This window comes from Plasmopara halstedii (assembly GCF_900000015.1).
Source record: "Plasmopara halstedii genome assembly, contig: Scaffold_525, whole genome shotgun sequence".
NCBI lineage: Eukaryota > Oomycota > Peronosporomycetes > Peronosporales > Peronosporaceae > Plasmopara > Plasmopara halstedii.
Genome location: NW_020187445.1, coordinates 826,098 through 845,623, shown reverse-complemented (window position 1 = coordinate 845,623; position 19,526 = coordinate 826,098). Strand labels below are relative to the sequence as shown.

Genomic DNA, 19,526 nt, shown 5'->3' with positions numbered 1-19,526 from the left:
TCGAGATATAGTAGCCCTCTACGAATTGTAGACCTCCTGTCAAAAGTGATCGATTTCTAGAGGCTACTAATAAATAAAAGACAGATCACTATTCGTAAAAATCCGTTAGTTCTTCAATATCCAGTTTATTTATAAATCAATTGTTTTTTATTAGCAATTGAAATAGAAATTGCATGTATCATTTTAATTAGTTATGTTATTTTTTTAAATTAAAAAGTAGCGCTTCAGCACAGCTGACTTTTCTTCATCGTGGAGTATCGAGCATAATAGGCCGACACTCTGGAGTCAATCGGGATCTTCCATGGTCTCTCAAAGCCCTTCACGCTCGCTTTTACGACCAGCAAGCCCGGCTTGCATACATGTTCCGTGTTCTAGAGCACGCAGATCTTCGAGGCTGGATCCTACTTCCCTCTACCTCTTTGAGGCGCAACAGAACTCAGTTCTCCCCTAATAGGGCGCCTCACGCCTACTGGACTTTCTCGTTTCCCCGCAACAAACCGGACTGGTGAGAAGCGGGACGTCGGTTTGATGAATCTTGACACGTCTTGCGCAGGGGACAACCATTCCGAAGATGAGGGGTGTCTCTACAGACAAAACACCGTCGGGTGATCGAACGCTGCTGTGCAGCTCGGAGCTCTCCCCCTCTTTCTCAGCATAGCTGAGATACATTGGCTCAGGCTCGCTCGTGTGCATTCCAACTAAGTCGTGCCGACTCAAAAGCTGAGTTCGACATTTAATGCCAAATTTCCTAAAAGAAGACGGATGCCTGGCTGGGCGGAGAGAACTCTCGTAACAGCTGCAGCCTTAACTCCGTCCAGAGGGGATACGCCGCTTCAACCAAAGCATTGCACGTTAGTGCCCATTCTCGCGCTCGGCCCCCTAGTTTAGATATAGCTAGCGCCACGCGCTGTTGCTCGCTTTGAAGCGTGGTGGGTGCCATAGCCATCTCGGCCTCTATAAAATAGAGCAGGTGATTCTCTCCATCCTTACCCTCAAAGGTCTTAACACTCATCATGAGCGGCTTGGGTCGGAAGGAGTTATCCGTCGACGACGGTGGCGTCATGGATGCAGTCGACACCGACACATTATGCTGTAGGTGCTCTAGCAGAGCATTTTCATAGCTCGAAAACTTCTCTAGGCGCGCGCTTATCGCTTCAAGTCCTTGCAAAGCAAGGTGATGCACGCCCTCAAGGCCAAGCAGATTCATCAGCATTTTAAGCCCGTCCTGCAAGCCCTGGTGAAATGGGAGAGCTGCTCCATCTTCACAGAGGATTAGTCCTAACGACCCAGGTGTAGATTGCCTACTAGTGCTACCGAGTGCAGCGGGGCTGCTGTAGCTCTTTGAATTGAGGAGGCTAAGCTAAGGTCACCGACCTTACGTTCTATACTATAATTTGTTTGAGTGTAGCGGAGCGCAATCTGCTAACTTCAAGAGTACCCAAAATCTTAATATAAGGCAAATACACAATTTCGGTTAGAACCCAAACTGTATTTCTCTTGTTTTATTTGCGGCAGAGCCACCTTTATATAAATCTATGGATTTTCCTGATTGAATAGTAAAACCTAATTATGATGCATAACATCTGGCAGTCCCGCCGTGTAGTGCTTCTTGTTAAGGAGTAGCGTCACATTGTGTGGTCACACCATCTTGTATGACCCATCCGTTTCTACCAGGGTACGTGTTACCCCGTTACGTGGTTCACTCAGGGTACGGTCCACGTCGGTGTGTGTGGCACACAAATCAGGTATGATCCACACGGGTAAAATGATTTTAAGGATTTTGGGATGATTTACAAGGGGACACTCGTGCTCGACTTTATCTCTATTGTACGATCCACGTCGGTGTGTGTGGCAGACAAATCGGGTATGATCCACGCGGGTAAAATGATATTATAGATTTTGGGATGATTTACAAGGGGACATCATCCACACACAACAAATGTACATTCCAGTCTGACTTATTATTGTCTCGCGGATTTCCCAAGAGCGACTAAATATGATCAGCTTCAAAATACAAAATAAAATCGTAGTATGCATCAAAGTTAATTTTGTCGCAAAAAGCCGCGTAATATGCAATGACATTGCTTTCTTTCACCAGTATAGTTTGTCAAAGTAAGTCTATTGCCGTCAACAATTTTTACAAATAATAATCTGGTGGTGTTTGAGCTTGTTTCTTGCAAGCACATAGTCAACTTATTTCGAGCTCCGAATTACACCCACGCCTTTAATGCACATTTTTATTGTAGTAGCGACAAGCAGCCTGTACTGTGCATTACACAAGTTTTGATTCGCAAGGATCGAAATGGGTGTGAGACGTGAGGACATTTGCGCACTCCAAGGCGATAGCTCGTAGCAACACTAAGTTTTGGCGAGAGCAAATTCTCAGCTAGATCTGTAAAAACTATATCTACGGAAGGACCAGAAGTTTGAGTACTGCGTGCCCAATCCGCTGTTGAATAAGCTGAGCCGATTGATAGACTCATCGCGAGAAAATGATAGTGGCGCAAAGCGGCCTACTGCGAAGAGTTTGTGTTCTGTTGTCTCTAGTAAAGGTCCACGGTTAATGGCACTCAGTCGTGAATAAAGCGTCGCTGTCCCAGAGAGGCAAGACTTCAAGACAAGCTTTGATGGTCGTTGATATCAGTGTCCCGGGTTATTTAGGCCGCGAGAAGTCTTGTGAGCTTCAAGGTTGTTGTGCAATATGTACGATGTGCTACTATTAGAAGCTCAAAGAAATGATATACAAGTACTGATACTGTATCAGTTTGTCTTGCGGCAAAGCACTCTTCAGGGCGACGAGCGAGACATTTGTTTGCGATAAGCAGTACGATCAAAGACCTGAATTCGAGGTACGAAGTCATTCGGAATATATAGCCTGCCAGAAATACTCCAAGGAATGGATGGGTCTCGAAAGATTTACCGCTTAAGACACGGAAAGATAGCCTTGTGCTGGTGAGCCCAAAATTTGCCTTGTATGAAAGCTCTCGCATGACGCAGAAATATGGACCTTTCTTTATTTCAGAGAATTTTGTTGGTTTAAAAACGTGTTCTTTCAGGACAAATCTTTTTGCAGATAGGCGACTGTGAGGCACTTGTACTGACCACTGGCTCTGACGTTATGATGGATCACTCGTCCATGTTACATATGACAATACAGCTGAATATCAACACCGAGCGATATACCCGTGATGCATAAGCGACAAATGACTATAAACAATTATTGATGGTAAGAATATGACATACATGAGGACATGAATGGCACATCTTCATACGAAAGTTCTTTAGAATGTTGAGAAGTTATCCAGTAGAAGAAATTGAAAGTTTACCAGGTTTGTATTGAGTAGGAAAGAGGAGCGCAGCGTGCCACCGCCATCAATGGGCTTGTCATTGATCACGCCCAAAAAATTGATTGACAAGCGCGGGGAATTTATCCTTAGGTATTATATTTACACTTTGCTGACAGAATACATCTGCTAGACACGGGGGTTTCCTCCACATTGAGTGTTCGCTCTTTGAGTCGCCGTGATTCCTGCATGACATACCAAAGGGCCTATGAAGGGATCAGTACGATGTCCAAATTTGTTTTTTGTTTTACGAACTACGAAAGCGGTTTGGATAGAGAGCGTAAAATCACCGATTTTCTGTATGTAATTGGCTTACGGTAAATGATCACAATCAGCAATCACCCCCGCCATTAAACGCCAATGTTGGCAAAAATGTACGTCAGAACAGTATGTGCGTATGTGCATTGTACAATGCTTCGTACAAAATTGATGAATATCACGAATTGCACATAAGGCCAGAAAGACAATTTATCATGCTTCAAATGAACTGAAAATTAGAGATACCACAAGGACTGTCAACATACAAGCACCGTTCGGTCGTCTGGTTACATAACTATCTAGGCCGCAACGCTCATTTGTACCGAGCAACTTCTTGACGATATAATTGTCCATAGTCATATAATGTACACGAATTCGGATGTTGACGTCCTTTATCGGCTATCAAGGATTTCGAATGATAGGCATAGTCTGCACATTTATGTTTTAATGAGTGATGGACGATTTTATGCTCGAACGCAATCCGCCTGATTTGGCGGTGCGAATATTTGCGACATTTGTTGCCGGGCATTTTATGATAGACGTATACCGGTCTAGTTTCAAGCTCCGGGAGCAACACAGCACAGCGGCGACGCCCACGTCGGCTTTGCTTACAGCACAAACGCCACAAACTCGTATTGAGCCATAGACCACAAACACACTGTTACTGTAATGAACTTGGAAGCACCGTCCGGGTGTAGCGCCAGCAATGTTTGACGGCCTCATTTTTAAAGGGTTATCCGAAAATTCATATTCCCTGACGAAAAATTCACAGATATAATTTTCATTAGCGCCGAAACAGAAATATTTTTCGGCGATCTACCAATTAAAGCGCACATAATCGATTACAGCTTGCATTTGATAAATATCCGTCCTGTAAACTATCGCCGAGGAATTATCGAAAGTAGTTTGATCATAGACGTGTGCAAATTCAAGGCATCTATGCATGGAATATACCCAAACAGATGCATTCGACGTCAATATCATAAAAATTCCATCATGGAGACTATCTATGTCGTAGATTATGCAAACATTACCGTTTCTGGCTTGACTCATACCGTCAAATTTCATGATTAACTATGAAGGGAAAGAGAGTCAGCAGACTTGGTCAAGCAACGGAATCTTTTCCTTTTAAGGCATAGAAACACCTCAACCATTGCCCCCTTCCAATAAAACGTGCTTAAGTGTGAAGACTGCTAAAGCCGACCAGATATTGAAGAGTGCGCTGTCAGTCGAAACCTTTACGCGAGAGCAGCGTGTTATGTCGCTGCCCCAAACGCCCAATAAGGAGGTTCCCCAACATCTTCGCAATTACAAGACTGATGAGCAGCTAAAGCACCATTCAAGCTGATTGATACAGGAGCGTCACGAAGGAGCCATAATAACAACAACCACAAAAGACAGAGAATGAGCGACTGTTGAGGCGCAGTATCGATGCACGATTCGATGAGAAGCAGCTTTCTACTTTACAAACGATTGACAAGTTGAGGGAGCTTGACACAAGTGCTTCTAAGAAAGGCGAGCAAAAAAAGCGCGTAAAGATCAAAGTCAATCCCTCGTGATGAGCTTGCTGACACAGGAAGGCTTCATAGATCATTTTTCAATTTACATTCAGCATCAATTGTTGAAGACAGTTATCTCTTGACCTCGCTACAGATGCCCTTACGTGCAACTCAACCCAAGAAATTCGTATCAGCAACTCGATCAAAGGCACCTACACCAGCCCATAAAGCTGATACCTCAAGTAATCAAAGAAGCCGAAGTGAGATCGTGGCATCTCGTGTCCTATCCGTGAAAGAATATGCGCAGGAGCTGAAGGGGCTGAAGCAGTTTCGTAGGTCAAGCGAGAAGCAGCCACGATTTATGGATGGCCTTGCTCGTGAAAGTATTCTTTCGCACAAATATAGAAGCGTTTTATTCAATCGTATATTGTACCTTACTCTTTGAAACGGTCTGAGTCGATTAATAAGAATTCATGAGACTGCTGGTGTAGGTAGCCTTTGCGCAACAGCCTCGTTAATTTTATCCGTACTTCAGCGCTTGTTGTGGACAATATGGTACGAGTGGCGAGTTATTCATTGTTGCAAGTTTTGAAATTTTTGATTGAGGTATATATTCTTTCGCTGATACAATCAATCTAAGTTAAACTACGTGCTGTACATCTTCCTCGTCATTAGCCGGATCTACAACATATAGATTGTCGACCAAAGTATCATTTGGAAGTTCAATGAGATCTTGACCAAGCGTCGAAGTCTTTTTCCAACATGAAGAATACTTACGGGTAATCTTCGAGATATCGATCGATTGCTAGTAGATGTTATACACATGTTTGCCGTATGATGAACCTGGTAAATATACCCCCCGAAATATGTGTTGTTCTAAACAAACCTTAAGACCTTCCGCTAGAAAACTTCACACAAAGACTAAAAGGATTTACGCAACATCGCCATACAGCAAAGGAACAAGTGTTTAGGCGCTCGACAGTCGAATAGGTAATGAATGATCCACACTTTGTTTTTATATGTCACGTAATTGAAATTCCCCAGGTTAGAGAAGATACGAAGTCGTATGGAGTGACCACTGGTGGTCACTCAGGAAGGGTGTCGACAGATCAAGTGGTACCAGGAAAACAAGTGAATCGTCGGTGGGATTAGCAAATTGCTTAATGGAAAAAATTATAAGGGAGAACTGCCAATTGTATGCCTACTCAAGACGGAAGATGTTGCTGATATGAGTCTACTGGAAAGTCAAAGGATTCGACCGCGGCTGATGACGCCTTATACATTGGTTGAGTCGGATTGTGGGAGAGTCGAGTCGGATCGTGGGCCAGTCGGTACACCTGATCTCAATGGTGGTGCTTTTACCCGTTGTGTGGCTGAGCACACATGTGAAGGAATAATCGGAATATGATGATCGCGGTACTGATACTCCCGCTCTGGACGCGGTTGATTCCGCAGGTGAGGTAGTCAAGTGTACTACTCTTCAGTCGAGGCCAGCCATCGTTTCACCATTCTCTCGCAAGATGATTGTTTGATGGGTGGAACGACGGAAATATAGCATACGAATATGATGTTGTGGATGCAATGACTGGGTGTAATCTTACAAGAGTAGATGTTATTCTAGCACCATTGCCCAAGATAGACGAGCTAGTGAAGCTCGAGGAAGTCACTTACGATGACTTCCTACACGACCTCAAGTGTGACGACATTGCGGAAGTCGTGTTGCTACAGTCGAAGGTTGATTCAGCGGAATTACGCTGATCAGCGTGTGGAGTCACGCAGCGGATATGCTGTTTGAAGGATCCAACTCATCCGATTATCCACTTGTTATGAAATACAAGGATGACGTCCTTGGTGCGAAAACGTCTATGTTCTTCCACCTGAACGTGGAGTTCGTCACGAAATGATCGTGAAACTGATCCAAAGCATGCATTTGTTCGACAGTGGCCACTGTCGTGTGAGCAAAGTGGGTAAATTGATGATTTCTTTGTTCAAAAACAAGCTGCTGATTTGGTGAGGGAGAGCTCCCCTCACAGCGCGCCGACGTTTTGTGTGCGCAAACCGAATTGTAATCGCGTATCTCTTACGACTTTAGCAAGTTAAATACGTAGACGATGTCCACTCAAACGCCGATTCCGCGCAAGGATGTCATCTTCCACCGTATTTTAGTGTACTCGTTTCTGTTGATAGATATCATCAAATCTTGATGAAGTAAAAGGACGTTTATTTAAGGGCTGAAAGCCACCGTCGGGTATGTTATGGGAGTGGCTTGTGATGTTTTTTTTTTCATTTACCTGCGTCCTTCTCGCGTAACTACGCAAAAACGTTACGCCCACTATCAAACTCGTTAAGAAGACCGTACCATGGGAGTGGTAATCCACTTGTGAAGAAGCATTGACTCAGATCGAGACCAGTTGGTCGAGAGCACCATTGGTTGCATTATCAGATGATACGAAGCCGTATAGCGTGGTGTGTAACGCTTCCGAGTTTGCAATCGGTTGTACACTATTGCAAAAGGATTCAGAAGGACACGATCGTGTCGTGTCGTTTCAATCGCGACAGCAGAAAAGAACCACCCTGCCCACGACAACAACCATACGTTCGCGACTTAACTGTTCCAGATGTTTCGACTTCAGGGTGCGATCTATTACGACCTGAAGCTCGGCCTCCCGCAACTTGGATTTTTGCTCAAGAGTCGCAACCTTTAGGTCGAGAGCGTCCAGAGCCTGATACTAGATCATTAATGGTGTGCGTGGCAGCTTCAACTCGTTACGCAGAGCCAAAACCTCTTCTTCAAGATCCATCTAATGCTCTGGCATACTCTCGTGTCCACCTCTTTTGTTCAACTCCGCTTTTCTGCAAGCTTGCAATATTTCCTCACTTGTTACAGCGGATGGCTCGATGGTTTTCGTATTCGCAGAGAACAATTCCCGGCCGCGTATAAATTAGCAAAACTGAACGTGCTGGCTGACGCATTGTCACATCGTCCGGATTATGAGCTAGCTCATAAAAGATAGATCGAATACGCTGTATTTGATATTGTAACGGGAATTACCCGTCCTTATACACACACCTCCTGAAACAGACTTTAATAGTCAACACGTTTTACCGCGTGTTGCTCATTTCCAGTAAGATGATGATTACGCGAACGGCGAGTAAAAGGAAAGGCGGCCTTAATTATGGTCGATAGGCCTTAAACCTTCCCTAAAATGATCAGTGTCTCTAATTCTGATATGGAGATTCAACTATGCAGGATATATAGTTAATGTTAACGATACCCAAATATGTGGTTTACACAACACGTGACCTTTAAACATTTTTTCAAATATTTGTTCGAAATGAAACCAATAAGAAATGAATTTCGGCTGAATTATCCTGTTTATTGAATCAATGATACACATGGGGATTGATTTAAAAGCCTTACCTGTATCAGAACAAGATGCGAAGGTTTTCGAATGTCTAGAGGGCATCCGAACTCGTTAATATTAGCATTATTAATGTTGACTGTTTCATATTACCACTGTTGGCGAGGAACTATCATGACATCAGATGAAGCGGACGACGTCCAATCTGCTGTCAAATACTTAAATAAATATGTTCTCAGTATTTTGCTGCACTACGCGAACTTTGATATGAAACAAAGACCGCCGGGAAGCTATATAGGTAAAACAACTTGTAGCCCTTTTGCACCAGCAGACCGCAACCGACTTAGTGTCGAAAGCACCAAATGTGCCTTTGGCAAACCCAAAAATAATGCTCACACCCGAATGGTCCGTTTGAAAACTTTCGATTTTGGAGTACTGAGGTACCACACGGAAGTGCGAAGAGGGCCACTGATGCTTCGCGTCCATCTCACCCTTTCTTATCCATCGGGAAATTATTTTTGTCGTTACAATTGGAGATATTGGCAAATCATAAAAAAGCGGCCACGAATTTGAATCTCTATGGAGCCGGCTGTACACCCACAAACGTCTTACTGAGGCGTTCCAAACGTAAATAACTTAGTGCATTTGTGTAACGCGTGCCTGCTGTCTGAAGAAAATTTGCGTAACCAATCATGTTTTATTCCCACAAGTATACTGTCTTGTTAAATTGGGGGGATTAATTTGAGGACAAGTGCTACCGTATGCTACGGAGAACGCTCTGACTCTACGAGTCCACGACAATTGATGCACAGAGGATAGATCGCTCGCTCCAAGCTGGAGAGAATTTGAGAGCCGCTCAAGTAACAAGGTGCTTCTTTGCTCTACTGTCAAGAGTGACATACACTTAAGTCTAGCCTAAATTGATTAAATTTCTGTGTCCCTGTGTCATACTTCTCTATAATACAGAAACGCATTGGTATCCCGTGAACTTCTCCTCACACTCCCCCACCTCACCCTCAACCGTATCGCTGCTTATCATGATACTTCGTCAAGGCACTTCCGAGCCTGTCTCCGATTCTGTGGTGTAAATACATCAATATAACCAGCCTCGCGATTGTAAGACTTATGTATTCAGCTCTAGCCTTGGCCTAAAATAAAATTGTGTACCCAAGAGGCTCTTAATAGGAACCTGAATGGTGACCGATTTCCTCATCCCCTGTGCGTCGAATGACACGAGCTTAACATGAGAGAACAGCAGCGTAATTGAGTGCTCATAACCTGACCTGAACTAAACTTGAGAGTCAACCAATTGGGCACTAATTAAGGAAAACTAAATAGTGGTACTATAATCTGTAGAATTACATTTAAATTACCAAAGACAGCGCTCAGAGCTCCACTCATTGTGAGAATTGATGTAAGTCTTGCGAGTTTCTCATATTGATGCACCATTAGAACTCTGAGATGCAAAAGATTGCGGCCTTTAACGATTGGAATAATCGCAATTATTGCGGCATACAACATTGCAATTGGTCAGTTCTAAATTACCACTATTTCAACTAATCCTATCATTTCTTGCAATTAGAGAAGAAAGGTACGATAAATACTTGAACAACGAGACTCGTTATTGACACGAAACCTGACCTGCCATATATATGTCAAGATAAATTCTTCATCCAATCGCTCATCAATTTTGCCATGACGGAGCGGCAGGAGCGGCCTCCGCCTTGTCACGCTGCGTGCTCATCACACGTACTTATGTCGCTTTTTCCATTTATCACATATGTTGTGCTCCCCGCAGGTGTCCTCGCACTTGTGGAGGTGGGAGATGCATACCTTCTACTATTCCTTGGGCATGTGCTGTTGGCCATAGGCGCAGTTGAGTGGAGCTGGTTAGCTTTTCGTATTTGCCAGCGGCTTTTACTTGCAGTAGTTTTGCATGAGGAAGCGCTCGCGGTTTCGGCAGCAACAGCGACTGGAGCCGTAGCAGACGAAATTGGTCAGTCACATCGGACACAACAGACACAAAATTTTTCGGTAGAGAATGAAGAAATTAGAAGATTACGTGCCCTCGAAGAACAATCGCTACGAAGAGAAGATCTAAATGAGAGCTACACACTGTTGCTGAACGAGACCATGCGTGCTAAAAGCTTTGCCATTGCGCCGTTGACGAACAGGGTGTGCAGCGGACGGTGGTATCTCGGCTCCTTTGTACTGGCCACAGTAGGCGCTGGGGTAAGCCTTTCATTGGGATATGCTTTGGAGACCACAGTGTTTGAAAGCAAAAGTCCCGCCTCAGGCTGGAGGATGATGGTTGCTGCGTCTGTAGAAGCAGCGTTCGTATCTATTTTCTGTAGTTCTTTAGCACCTTCTGGTGCTGATGCTCTGGTGCTTGTCGTATATCAGGCCTGTTTCCTTGTAGCAAGTATGAATGCTTATTTAAAGCTTCATGTTAACGTCATTACCTCCGACGCACAGCTGGATCCGCTGTTCATTATTCTGGCAGGCGCGATCATTATTATTGTGTCCCGTGTTGTGACAAGCAAGGTTGTTATACAAAGTTTGCTGCACGTGATGTGCGATGTACTCGGTCTTGTCTGTATTGTGTCCCCGCTCATCGCTTTCGTAGACTTGATCGACCAGACAATGAATGATCAATTTCGAAATCAATTTGCGCTTTTCTTACTCGTGGTGTTGGCTGCAGACGTAGGAAATTGTCTTGCTAAACAGTTGCAGCTTCGCCGGCCAGAAGTATTTAAATATTGTCGCAATTCACAGCTTAAATTTGAAGCCACAACGGAGGATTTGGAAGCTCTTTTGATCTCGCTGATGTGCGGAGCTACAATGATCGCGATTATTTATTTGGGATTGAATGGCGAAGATTATACCACCGTGGAAGTAATTGTTCTCATTGGTGCCATTACACTCGGACAATGGTGTCGCTTGTGGATGGTACATGTAAGGCAAATGGCCAAAGTTTCCACCTCAGCCTTCTACTTTCCCGAAGGAAGCCAGACGTGCGGTGTGCTTGATCGAATGACCGTGTTTCTCGTGGCTATTATTGTCTATTATCCATACATCAAGCAAAAATATTTCTCGTAAAATGGCAATCGGATCATCGTGTAATATTATAAGAAAGCACCATCTGTACTTGGACTTGCTTTCCGTGTATATCTGTGACCAGTGTCATTTATTTATTTATTGGAGCAAGGTTAAAAACTGCGTTTGTACACACTAATTTTTGTTCGAGTGTTCGCTCAAGAATAAGTTATCAGTCTTCGATCAGTGTGCAACCTTTATTCGTAAAATATGTAAACTTTCTGTGAATGTGCAATTATGGTTTGAATTTGGTTGAAAGCATGTACGTGTGCTGTGCAAATGCAGCATTATCATCTAATTTGTTTGAATAACGGTATGACGATTGTAAACATGAGTACGTCGAAGAATTACAACTATTCTATATTAATGGCTACTATAGCAAGGCGTTTTTAACTAGCCACCGAATGCGAATACTTGATTTTACTAGACCCACAAAAACCTCTTCACGTTCGCCTTCTAATGCCATTTTAGCATCGTACTCAGCCGCCATTTTGCTGGAAAGCTCGCCCATCTCTGCATACCTAGAACGGGTATTTTCTCCACCACTTACAAGAACGTCCATCCGCCTCTCTAACTCAGCAATAGCCTCGTCCTTGGTGGACACTTCGTTAGAAATCTCAGACCACTTTTTGTGGTGGGCCTGTTCATCATGAGGTGCATTGTGGGAAGTGTTATCTTCGAATAAAGCTCTGAATTCGTCCCATCGACTTTTCCACTCGCGCGCGATGAGAGAGGCCACCATAACTTCACGTTTAGCTTTTTCTACGCTTATAAACAAGCAAAGTTCATCCACTTTCTTTCGAAGTTCCGGTTTGTCACCGTGGGCCTCAATTTCTGTAATCGTTCTTTCCTTTATCAAAATCTGGTTGTTCAAGTGAGTGTAAGCCTCCACTAAACTTTTTTTATCTAAACCAAGACCTTGTAAGCCAGAGGAAATTGGGTGTTGTTCGTATAATCTTGATTGATCGGTGCAAAAATCCTTTTCGTGGGATGCCAATTCAGCCTTCTTTTGAGAAGGTGGGGGATTGTTGTCCGAATATTTCTCGAATTCGATCTCTGGCACTTGACACGCGGACTTCACGCTATTACATATGGAAATGGAACTTGCATTAGAATGACCATTCACCACAGTTTTACTCGAAACCATCCCTTCCATATTCATACCACCCGGACATGTGGGCTGACTGACATGTGATTTCTCAGAGCGGGTGTGCAAACTTACATCGTGATTCGATGCATTATTAGCACCAGTAATAACATTATTGCTTTTATCTTCAACCAATTTTTGCTGACGTAACATTACCACTTCGTCTTCAAGCTTCTGCATTCGATTCATGATATTTCTCGCCCATCGTCGAACACACGGTGGACAGCTGCAACCACCAGCAAGGAGATCACCGCCATGGTCATATTTTAAGCGGTAGAAAAAGCTGCCTTCGCTGGCCATTGGCCGTTTTGAAGGATCTTGCAGCGACGACGTTGGTATAAGAGGCTCGGATATTTTTTGCTTGATGACATTAGAGGAAAAGTCATCCATTTTGTCCACTTCTTGTGCTACTTTCTCTTGTGTACGCGGCTTTTTTGCCTCAGAAGACATTTTCAAATCTAGACTATCACCATCCTGCAGTGATTCATCTGATATCTCTCTTTGATGCTCTTCTTCATTAACAGTCTTTTCTAAATCGTTAAGACCATCATTAGATTGGATGCGCAACAAAGGAGGGTTTCCAAGTTCATCAAGCCGTCCACGTTTCTTAAGATACGCTTTGCGAGCTTGGTACCTAGCTTTTACCTTCCGTTGTTCCATTTTTACCTCCTCAGTACTCATTACCTGCAAAACAGGACAAGGCGTTGTCGCCGGTGGTTCTGGTGGTGACCTGGGTCTTGTTTTATCCCGGTCACATGGCTTCATTTTATTTAAGTGGATGCGGAGACTCTGTGGACTCGAAAATGTTCTACCACACTTATGACACGTTTTAGACACCGGGGTTCGTCGTCGTACAGTCGTATCATGATCGCAAGGATTCACACGATTAAGATGTCCACGCAGTCCCTGCCAGCTTGCAAATGTTTTACCACACTTTAAACAAATTTTGGGCTCCACCTTGCCATCTTTCGGCATAGATGACAAATCTGGTTGGTTGCAATGGGACGTACTCTCCGAGTGAGAGCGAAGACTCGCCTCTGGCGGGATATCCTTATTGCAGGACGCACCAATAGGATTACTTTCGTTCTCGCTTCGTTTAACTCTGTCTGCTTGAGTAGGAGGGGAGTCAGTCTCGACGATTTCTTCCCTTCGAATAGTAGCGACGTCTCCATCATAAACTTGCTTCTCCTGTACATGAGGCGCGAGCTGTTCACTGCTACACTCGTTGTTTGGTAGCATGAGCTGAGCCGGAAACAGGTTCTTCTCCGCAATGGGACTTAAAGTAGATTTGGACGGGTTCAGTATGACCTCTTCAGTAGTCATGCGCGTTTTCAAAGACTTGATGTCGGTTAAAACGTATTTTTTTTTTACTGCAAAGCGAAATGATGAACGCTATACGATACGTACATAAGTAGATGGTGAAAGTATACACTCCAGTCAATTAGATTAAGTTTAGTAATAATATATTACCGAAAAGACCAAATATTTTCGCAATCGCACATGGACAGACAAGCTCGAGGCGTTGCATCTGACGCCAAGACTAAAAATTATCGGGATGTCCCTTCCAAGCGCGTAGTGGATGGATGTGGTCAGGAAGTACGTGATTTGGACGGAAGCGCGATGAGGGAGAGTTCAAGTCCACCTTGGTCTGGTGAGGATTACGAGCGTGAGTTTGAACGTTGGATGGCTGTGCAGAAACTTTCGCTGGCTGCAATGCGCGACAACCCTACACGCGAGCGGGAATATAGGCGACAATTCGCACAGTCAAGAAGTAAAGGGATACTTACTTCATCTTCACATCAAGTAAAATCTCGTTACTACCTGTCTCGTTCTCGGTCCCGCTCCAGGTCTCGGTCGCGATCGCCTTCTTTTACACGACATAAAAATATAGCTTACTCACCGCGGTCGACTCTACACCAAAAAGGAGTGAAAGACCATGAATGCGATCAAGAAGTTTCACTGACAAGAGCGAAACAGGTTTTGGACCGACCTCTTTTCGACATGGCCCGAAATCGCTCAAAACCAGTCGAAAGATCCAGGCTTCATGACGAATCGCAATCGAAACATTCCCGTCTGGAAAGCCATCGGCCGCCGCCGCTGCGTGAGATCTTACATCGCTCAAATATCGACATTCAGGCTCGGTCGCCATCGAGATCGCCTCATTTTATCACGAGCAAAGCAACTACATCGCCGCAACATAGTGAGGGGTCTGTGCTGTCGTTAATGCGTAGATCCGTGTCACCTCACGGTCGCAGTCCGTCTCTAGAAAGTCAAAGAGAAGTGTTGCTGGCACGACGAGTGATATCAGTTGAAGCATTTCGAAGCGAGATATTTAAACTACGTAATGGATTGATTTGTGAAGATGATCTAAAACGTCCACGTGAGGCAAAAGTGCGAATTCCCATAACATTGTTGCGCCGTGAAACTATACAGCAGTATACGTTGAAGTTTAAATGGTGGCTTAAATCGCGCAATATTTCGTTAGCATCACTACGTGATGATCCAGCAAAAGAACGCTCAATGTGGTACGCGTTTGCGATTATGAGGACGGAATCGTCTGATGCAGTCGAATCAGCTCGTTTCATTGCCTCAGCGCCAGGTCGCTCTCCTTCTCGATCGAGGTCGCCATTACGAAACAATCGTCGAGATCCAGAGAGAGGCCGTCCACCAGTGCCGTATGGAGAGAGCAAGGCATTACAGGAACATTTTCAGTCCCAAAGAGAATCCTTTGAGCCTTCTGAACAACCACGGCAAATGAATTCGTTGCGTGTGGATATCCCGCGATATGACAGTGAGCGCTTGCTGCAGAATCAGCCTCGGTGGATATTGCTTGAAAGGCGAGTTTATACGCTAGAGCAATATAGAAAGGCTCTACAAAGCAAGGCGAGGAACGACCGATCGGCTGATAAGGAGTGCTCTCGAGTGGATCCTATTCCAGTTCCATTGTTTCCTGGTGAAACAATGGGGCTGTATGATCTTCGATTCTGGCTCTGGTTGCGAAATTTCAACGAAAATAAGGCGTCAATAAAGAGCGATCCAATGAAGGAAAGGAGATTTCGGATTGAGTTCGCTACACGTAGAGTGAAGAAGTCAGGAGATTCGACAGCGGCAAAGGAAGGTGATGATTTTTCCTCACCGTTAAATGCAGAATGTCAGGCTGACCATAATCAGGATTATATGAAGCCCTCTCGTATTCGTCTCGCTTCGAATCTGGATAGATCTTCAGATGACAACATTTGGCACGATTCAGTGAGTAACGCAGAACCAAGCAACAAACGTATACGGACAGAAACAGAGAAAAGTTTGCACAAATACGAGATGCCGGTATCTCCTGCAACTCGTTTATCTTCTGATCTGGAGCCCAACCGAAATTTTAGAGCTTCACATCAGATCTTGTCCCAAGCGATATCGAATGAAAAAAAATCGAGTGAGTATCTAACTCAGACTGCAGCTTCAATTGCCATCTCCACCTCAACGTCTCCAACAACTACTGGAGTTCCTGAATGCGTGGATACGGCAGCAGTAGTTCCTTCGGTCCAACTAGCTACATCGTCTCCCGCAAGACCTTCCAATCACTCTGCATCGTTGCTTGTGCACTCAACTAACTCAGTCACGATACTATCCCAGAATAAGTCAAAATCAAAACTTCCCGAATCAGCGGTTCTTGCACTGTCATCTTCAGTTTTGACTGATGCACACTCGACTGCATCGTTAACATCTGAAGACATGCGCAATCGGTCTTGTTTTCCACATGATACGAGTGACGAAGCATCACACTTGCCACATGAAACGCCGTTTGCACCAAAATTTGTTTTGCACCAACCAGCAAACGTGATATCGTTCGCAGAATCAGCGAAACTAACAGCACTGGAAGCACCAGCAAATGAGGTCTCGAAAATCATCGCGGTGGATGCACCGATTCACACATGCACAAACCCGACCGCTGGCCTGCAAGCATCTCGAAGCTCCGACCATCACGCTGATGTTGCTACACGTACAAAGGCTCATCCGGGGGTCAATGTCATAGAAAATGACTTTACTAAAGCTGCAATTGATGATACTGCAGTTGTCGCATCGTCAGCGAGTTTCAAGCGGACAGGTGCGAAGTCGAATATGGTCGAACAGCTTGATGAGCACGATGGCGATTTAACAAACCCTGAAGGCTGTTGTTGCAATAAATGCATGCAAATTTGGGCAAAAACGCTTTCAGATCGAATGAATCTACTGGAACAAAATGTGAGACATCTTCAGCATGAAATCTGCGGTTGAGAGCAACAGGGATAGTCGCACTGACTAACCTTAAAATTTCAATGCTTGTAACATTGAAGGATCATTCCGTCTTTGCTCCTACCCAACCTCGAAATTTGCACATGCTAGAACACAATTGAACATCCGTTTGCAATGAGATAAATCTTATTTGGCTCCAAATTACACAAAGTGCAGGAAAAGGTGTTTCATTTAGCGATTTTATGCTAGCATCTTATAGTCCTTTTTCTTCGGTAATAGCTGTGATCAAACCTTGTACCAGAAATGTTTCCTAAGCCTTGAACGACGCGCATGTGCTTGTCGATATGTGGAAGCGCACAATCTTTGACTGTTCTCTTGAAAAATTCGTACGTTAAACGTCGGGAACGGTGAGAAAGGAACCTTGAAACTACTTTCTGGCTGGTTTGTTGATATTCTTGACCGTGTCAAAGTATGGGATGGCAAACTTAACGCTGTTGACGCATTAAACTCAAGCGATCGTGACAAGGTCCTTAGATGATCCGTGGATAGGTTCCTGAAGATGCAGGTACCTTCCTATTTCTGCTGATTCAAAAGAACATCCGTTAGGGATGTCAGCCGCTGAGCTGGAATTCTAAGGGTGTTTTTTGCAATTGCCAAAGTTTGCTTCTTACTGATCAATTATCTATTATTCGAGTGCGCGTTTTGAATTTGAGCTTCATCAGATAAAAATTCGCAATTAACAGGCATGTTACGCATGTATAGCTTAGCATCTTTTGATCAATAAACCACTTAATGTCCCAACTATTGGGAAAGCCCTTGCTCGATAACATCTAAGTATGCGGCGACTCGCACACATTAGCTACTACATAGCGTGATCTTTGCCAAGTATTCAACCGACAATACTGGGACCATAAATTGGCATGCTCGAAAAGAATCCACATTTTATGGTGTAAAATCATGGACATCCCAAGCAAGTGTGAGTAGATAAAACAGCGCTCACACCGTTGCATCCTCTTTCAATTAGATGCAAAGCATACTGGACCTCACAAATTTGTGGTCACTTTAAGACGCTGGACAAAAGTAAGCGCTAGCGAGCAAGCACTGCTCGTGGAGTCTCACACCGAACGTCACACACTTGCGTGTCTGCTCCTCAAAAGTATACTCGCATTGGGAGTCTCCACCCGCGTATTTGATCAGATGGTTCAGTGTGCCTTCAGAAGCAGCGTGGTTCTCACGAGAGATACTCTAAGAGCAATGACCAGTATATGTTCTACGACAAAAAAGCGATCGAAGCGATTCGCTAAGTACTAACCGAACCTCACCGCCCATACCTGAAGACATAGGGTAATTTCTTTTTACCATTGACGAGGTGCACAATTCAACTTGCCGACTCTTTTATGAAGTCACAGAGATCGTGCCTTTTTCCAACAGCAGATAGTGCTGCGATATCGCGCCAAGTAATTCACAACGATACCCAGTTTGCTCGTCGAATCATGCCAATTTTCTCGTCATGGCTTCAATCACTACAGGTAGAGGGCCATCACATCAAATCATGTAGATAGTTTGCTGAACCAACAGAAACACGCGTGCTATGTAACCCGGCAGATATTCAATAATCAAGGATCGCGCTTGCTCTTAAAGGAGCAGCGTTTGAGAAACTCCGTACTCTTCATCTGGGATATTCCTTGAGAATTGCATGCTGGTAAAACTGTCGATGTGAATTGCATTGCAACTTGGTGGCGAGAATGCGCTGTCTTATCTGTCTTAAGGCTATGCAAGCTTGCTTGCAAGCAAGTAAACTTCAGCGTAGCGGATGCTTTCTAATAAATTCATTTGCGAAGTACACGATGCAGAGGTCGCGGGAAAGACTCCCGTACTTTAATCCCCAGTAGTGTATGGTCCTGGTCGTTTCTATGAGATAGCTGTTCTGACAAAGCGTTTATCTCCTCATTAGTAGAGCAAATGGCCGAGGGTGTTCAAGGTTAAAGAAGAAATGGTAACCGCGCCAGGGCAATTTCGCCGAAGTGGGGTCTGAATATCCTGTAAGATTTTCAATCGAGAGCATTCCTTACGCTTTGCAGATACTGGTTATCATCCCTGGCTTTCTTGCCAGTCCGTTGCGAAAAAGCCAGCAGCTCGTGACTATCGAGTAGTGCCAGCGGGGTATAGCCGGTAAAGGGATGAACTGCTTCATTCATTAAACACGCAATGAGTAGAAGATCCTCGCTCGAGATCCATGGTACCACCACGCGAATGCTTCAAATGATCACCTTCACGGCATAACGAACGCGTTTGGCTGAACATATATTCAGCATTTTTCTGTCAATAGTCGTGCCTAGCTCCTTAATTTAAGTCCGCTGAGCTCCGCTGCAAAGTGCGGTTCTTAATTCAACAAAAACGCGGCCGGTACATTTCGGTAGCAAAACGTATCAGGGACAAAATCACAATCCGGCTGAATACGTCTTTCGGACAACAAAAATTATCGCCATACTTATAAATTACAAACGTTCAGCTAAAATGAAAAGGCTGGCTCATGACGCTGGCGCACAATGTACGAGCCCTTCATTGAGAATACCCGTAAAGTATGAAATGC

General features: G+C 44.3%; 5 protein-coding genes across 5 annotated transcripts; 4 read left to right on the top strand and 1 right to left on the bottom strand.

Annotated features, from left to right (window-relative positions):
- Positions 1-3,251: 3,251 nt before the first annotated feature.
- Positions 3,252-3,526, top strand: PHALS_10799 (uncharacterized protein; the record flags this gene model as incomplete). Its single annotated transcript, XM_024726290.1, has 3 exons — positions 3,252-3,276; positions 3,350-3,437; positions 3,478-3,526. The coding sequence occupies 3 exons, from the start codon at positions 3,252-3,254 to the stop codon at positions 3,524-3,526; spliced, it is 162 nt and encodes a 53-aa protein (XP_024576982.1).
- Positions 3,527-10,158: 6,632 nt separating this feature from the next.
- Positions 10,159-11,562, top strand: PHALS_10798 (uncharacterized protein; the record flags this gene model as incomplete). Its single annotated transcript, XM_024726289.1, has 1 exon — positions 10,159-11,562. The coding sequence occupies one exon, from the start codon at positions 10,159-10,161 to the stop codon at positions 11,560-11,562; it is 1,404 nt and encodes a 467-aa protein (XP_024576981.1).
- Positions 11,563-11,932: 370 nt separating this feature from the next.
- On the bottom strand, positions 11,933-14,029 carry PHALS_10797 (Zinc finger, C2H2; the record flags this gene model as incomplete). Its single annotated transcript, XM_024726288.1, has 1 exon — positions 11,933-14,029. One exon carries the CDS (start codon positions 14,027-14,029, stop codon positions 11,933-11,935), a length of 2,097 nt encoding a protein of 698 aa, XP_024576980.1.
- A 177-nt stretch (positions 14,030-14,206) lies between these two features.
- On the top strand, positions 14,207-16,975 carry PHALS_10796 (uncharacterized protein; the record flags this gene model as incomplete). The annotated part of the gene is made up of 1 exon (XM_024726287.1): positions 14,207-16,975. One exon carries the CDS (start codon positions 14,207-14,209, stop codon positions 16,973-16,975), a length of 2,769 nt encoding a protein of 922 aa, XP_024576979.1.
- Positions 16,976-18,678: 1,703 nt separating this feature from the next.
- On the top strand, positions 18,679-18,919 carry PHALS_10795 (uncharacterized protein; the record flags this gene model as incomplete). The annotated part of the gene is made up of 2 exons (XM_024726286.1): positions 18,679-18,773; positions 18,856-18,919. The coding sequence occupies 2 exons, from the start codon at positions 18,679-18,681 to the stop codon at positions 18,917-18,919; spliced, it is 159 nt and encodes a 52-aa protein (XP_024576978.1).
- Between the last annotated feature and the right edge of the window lie 607 nt (positions 18,920-19,526).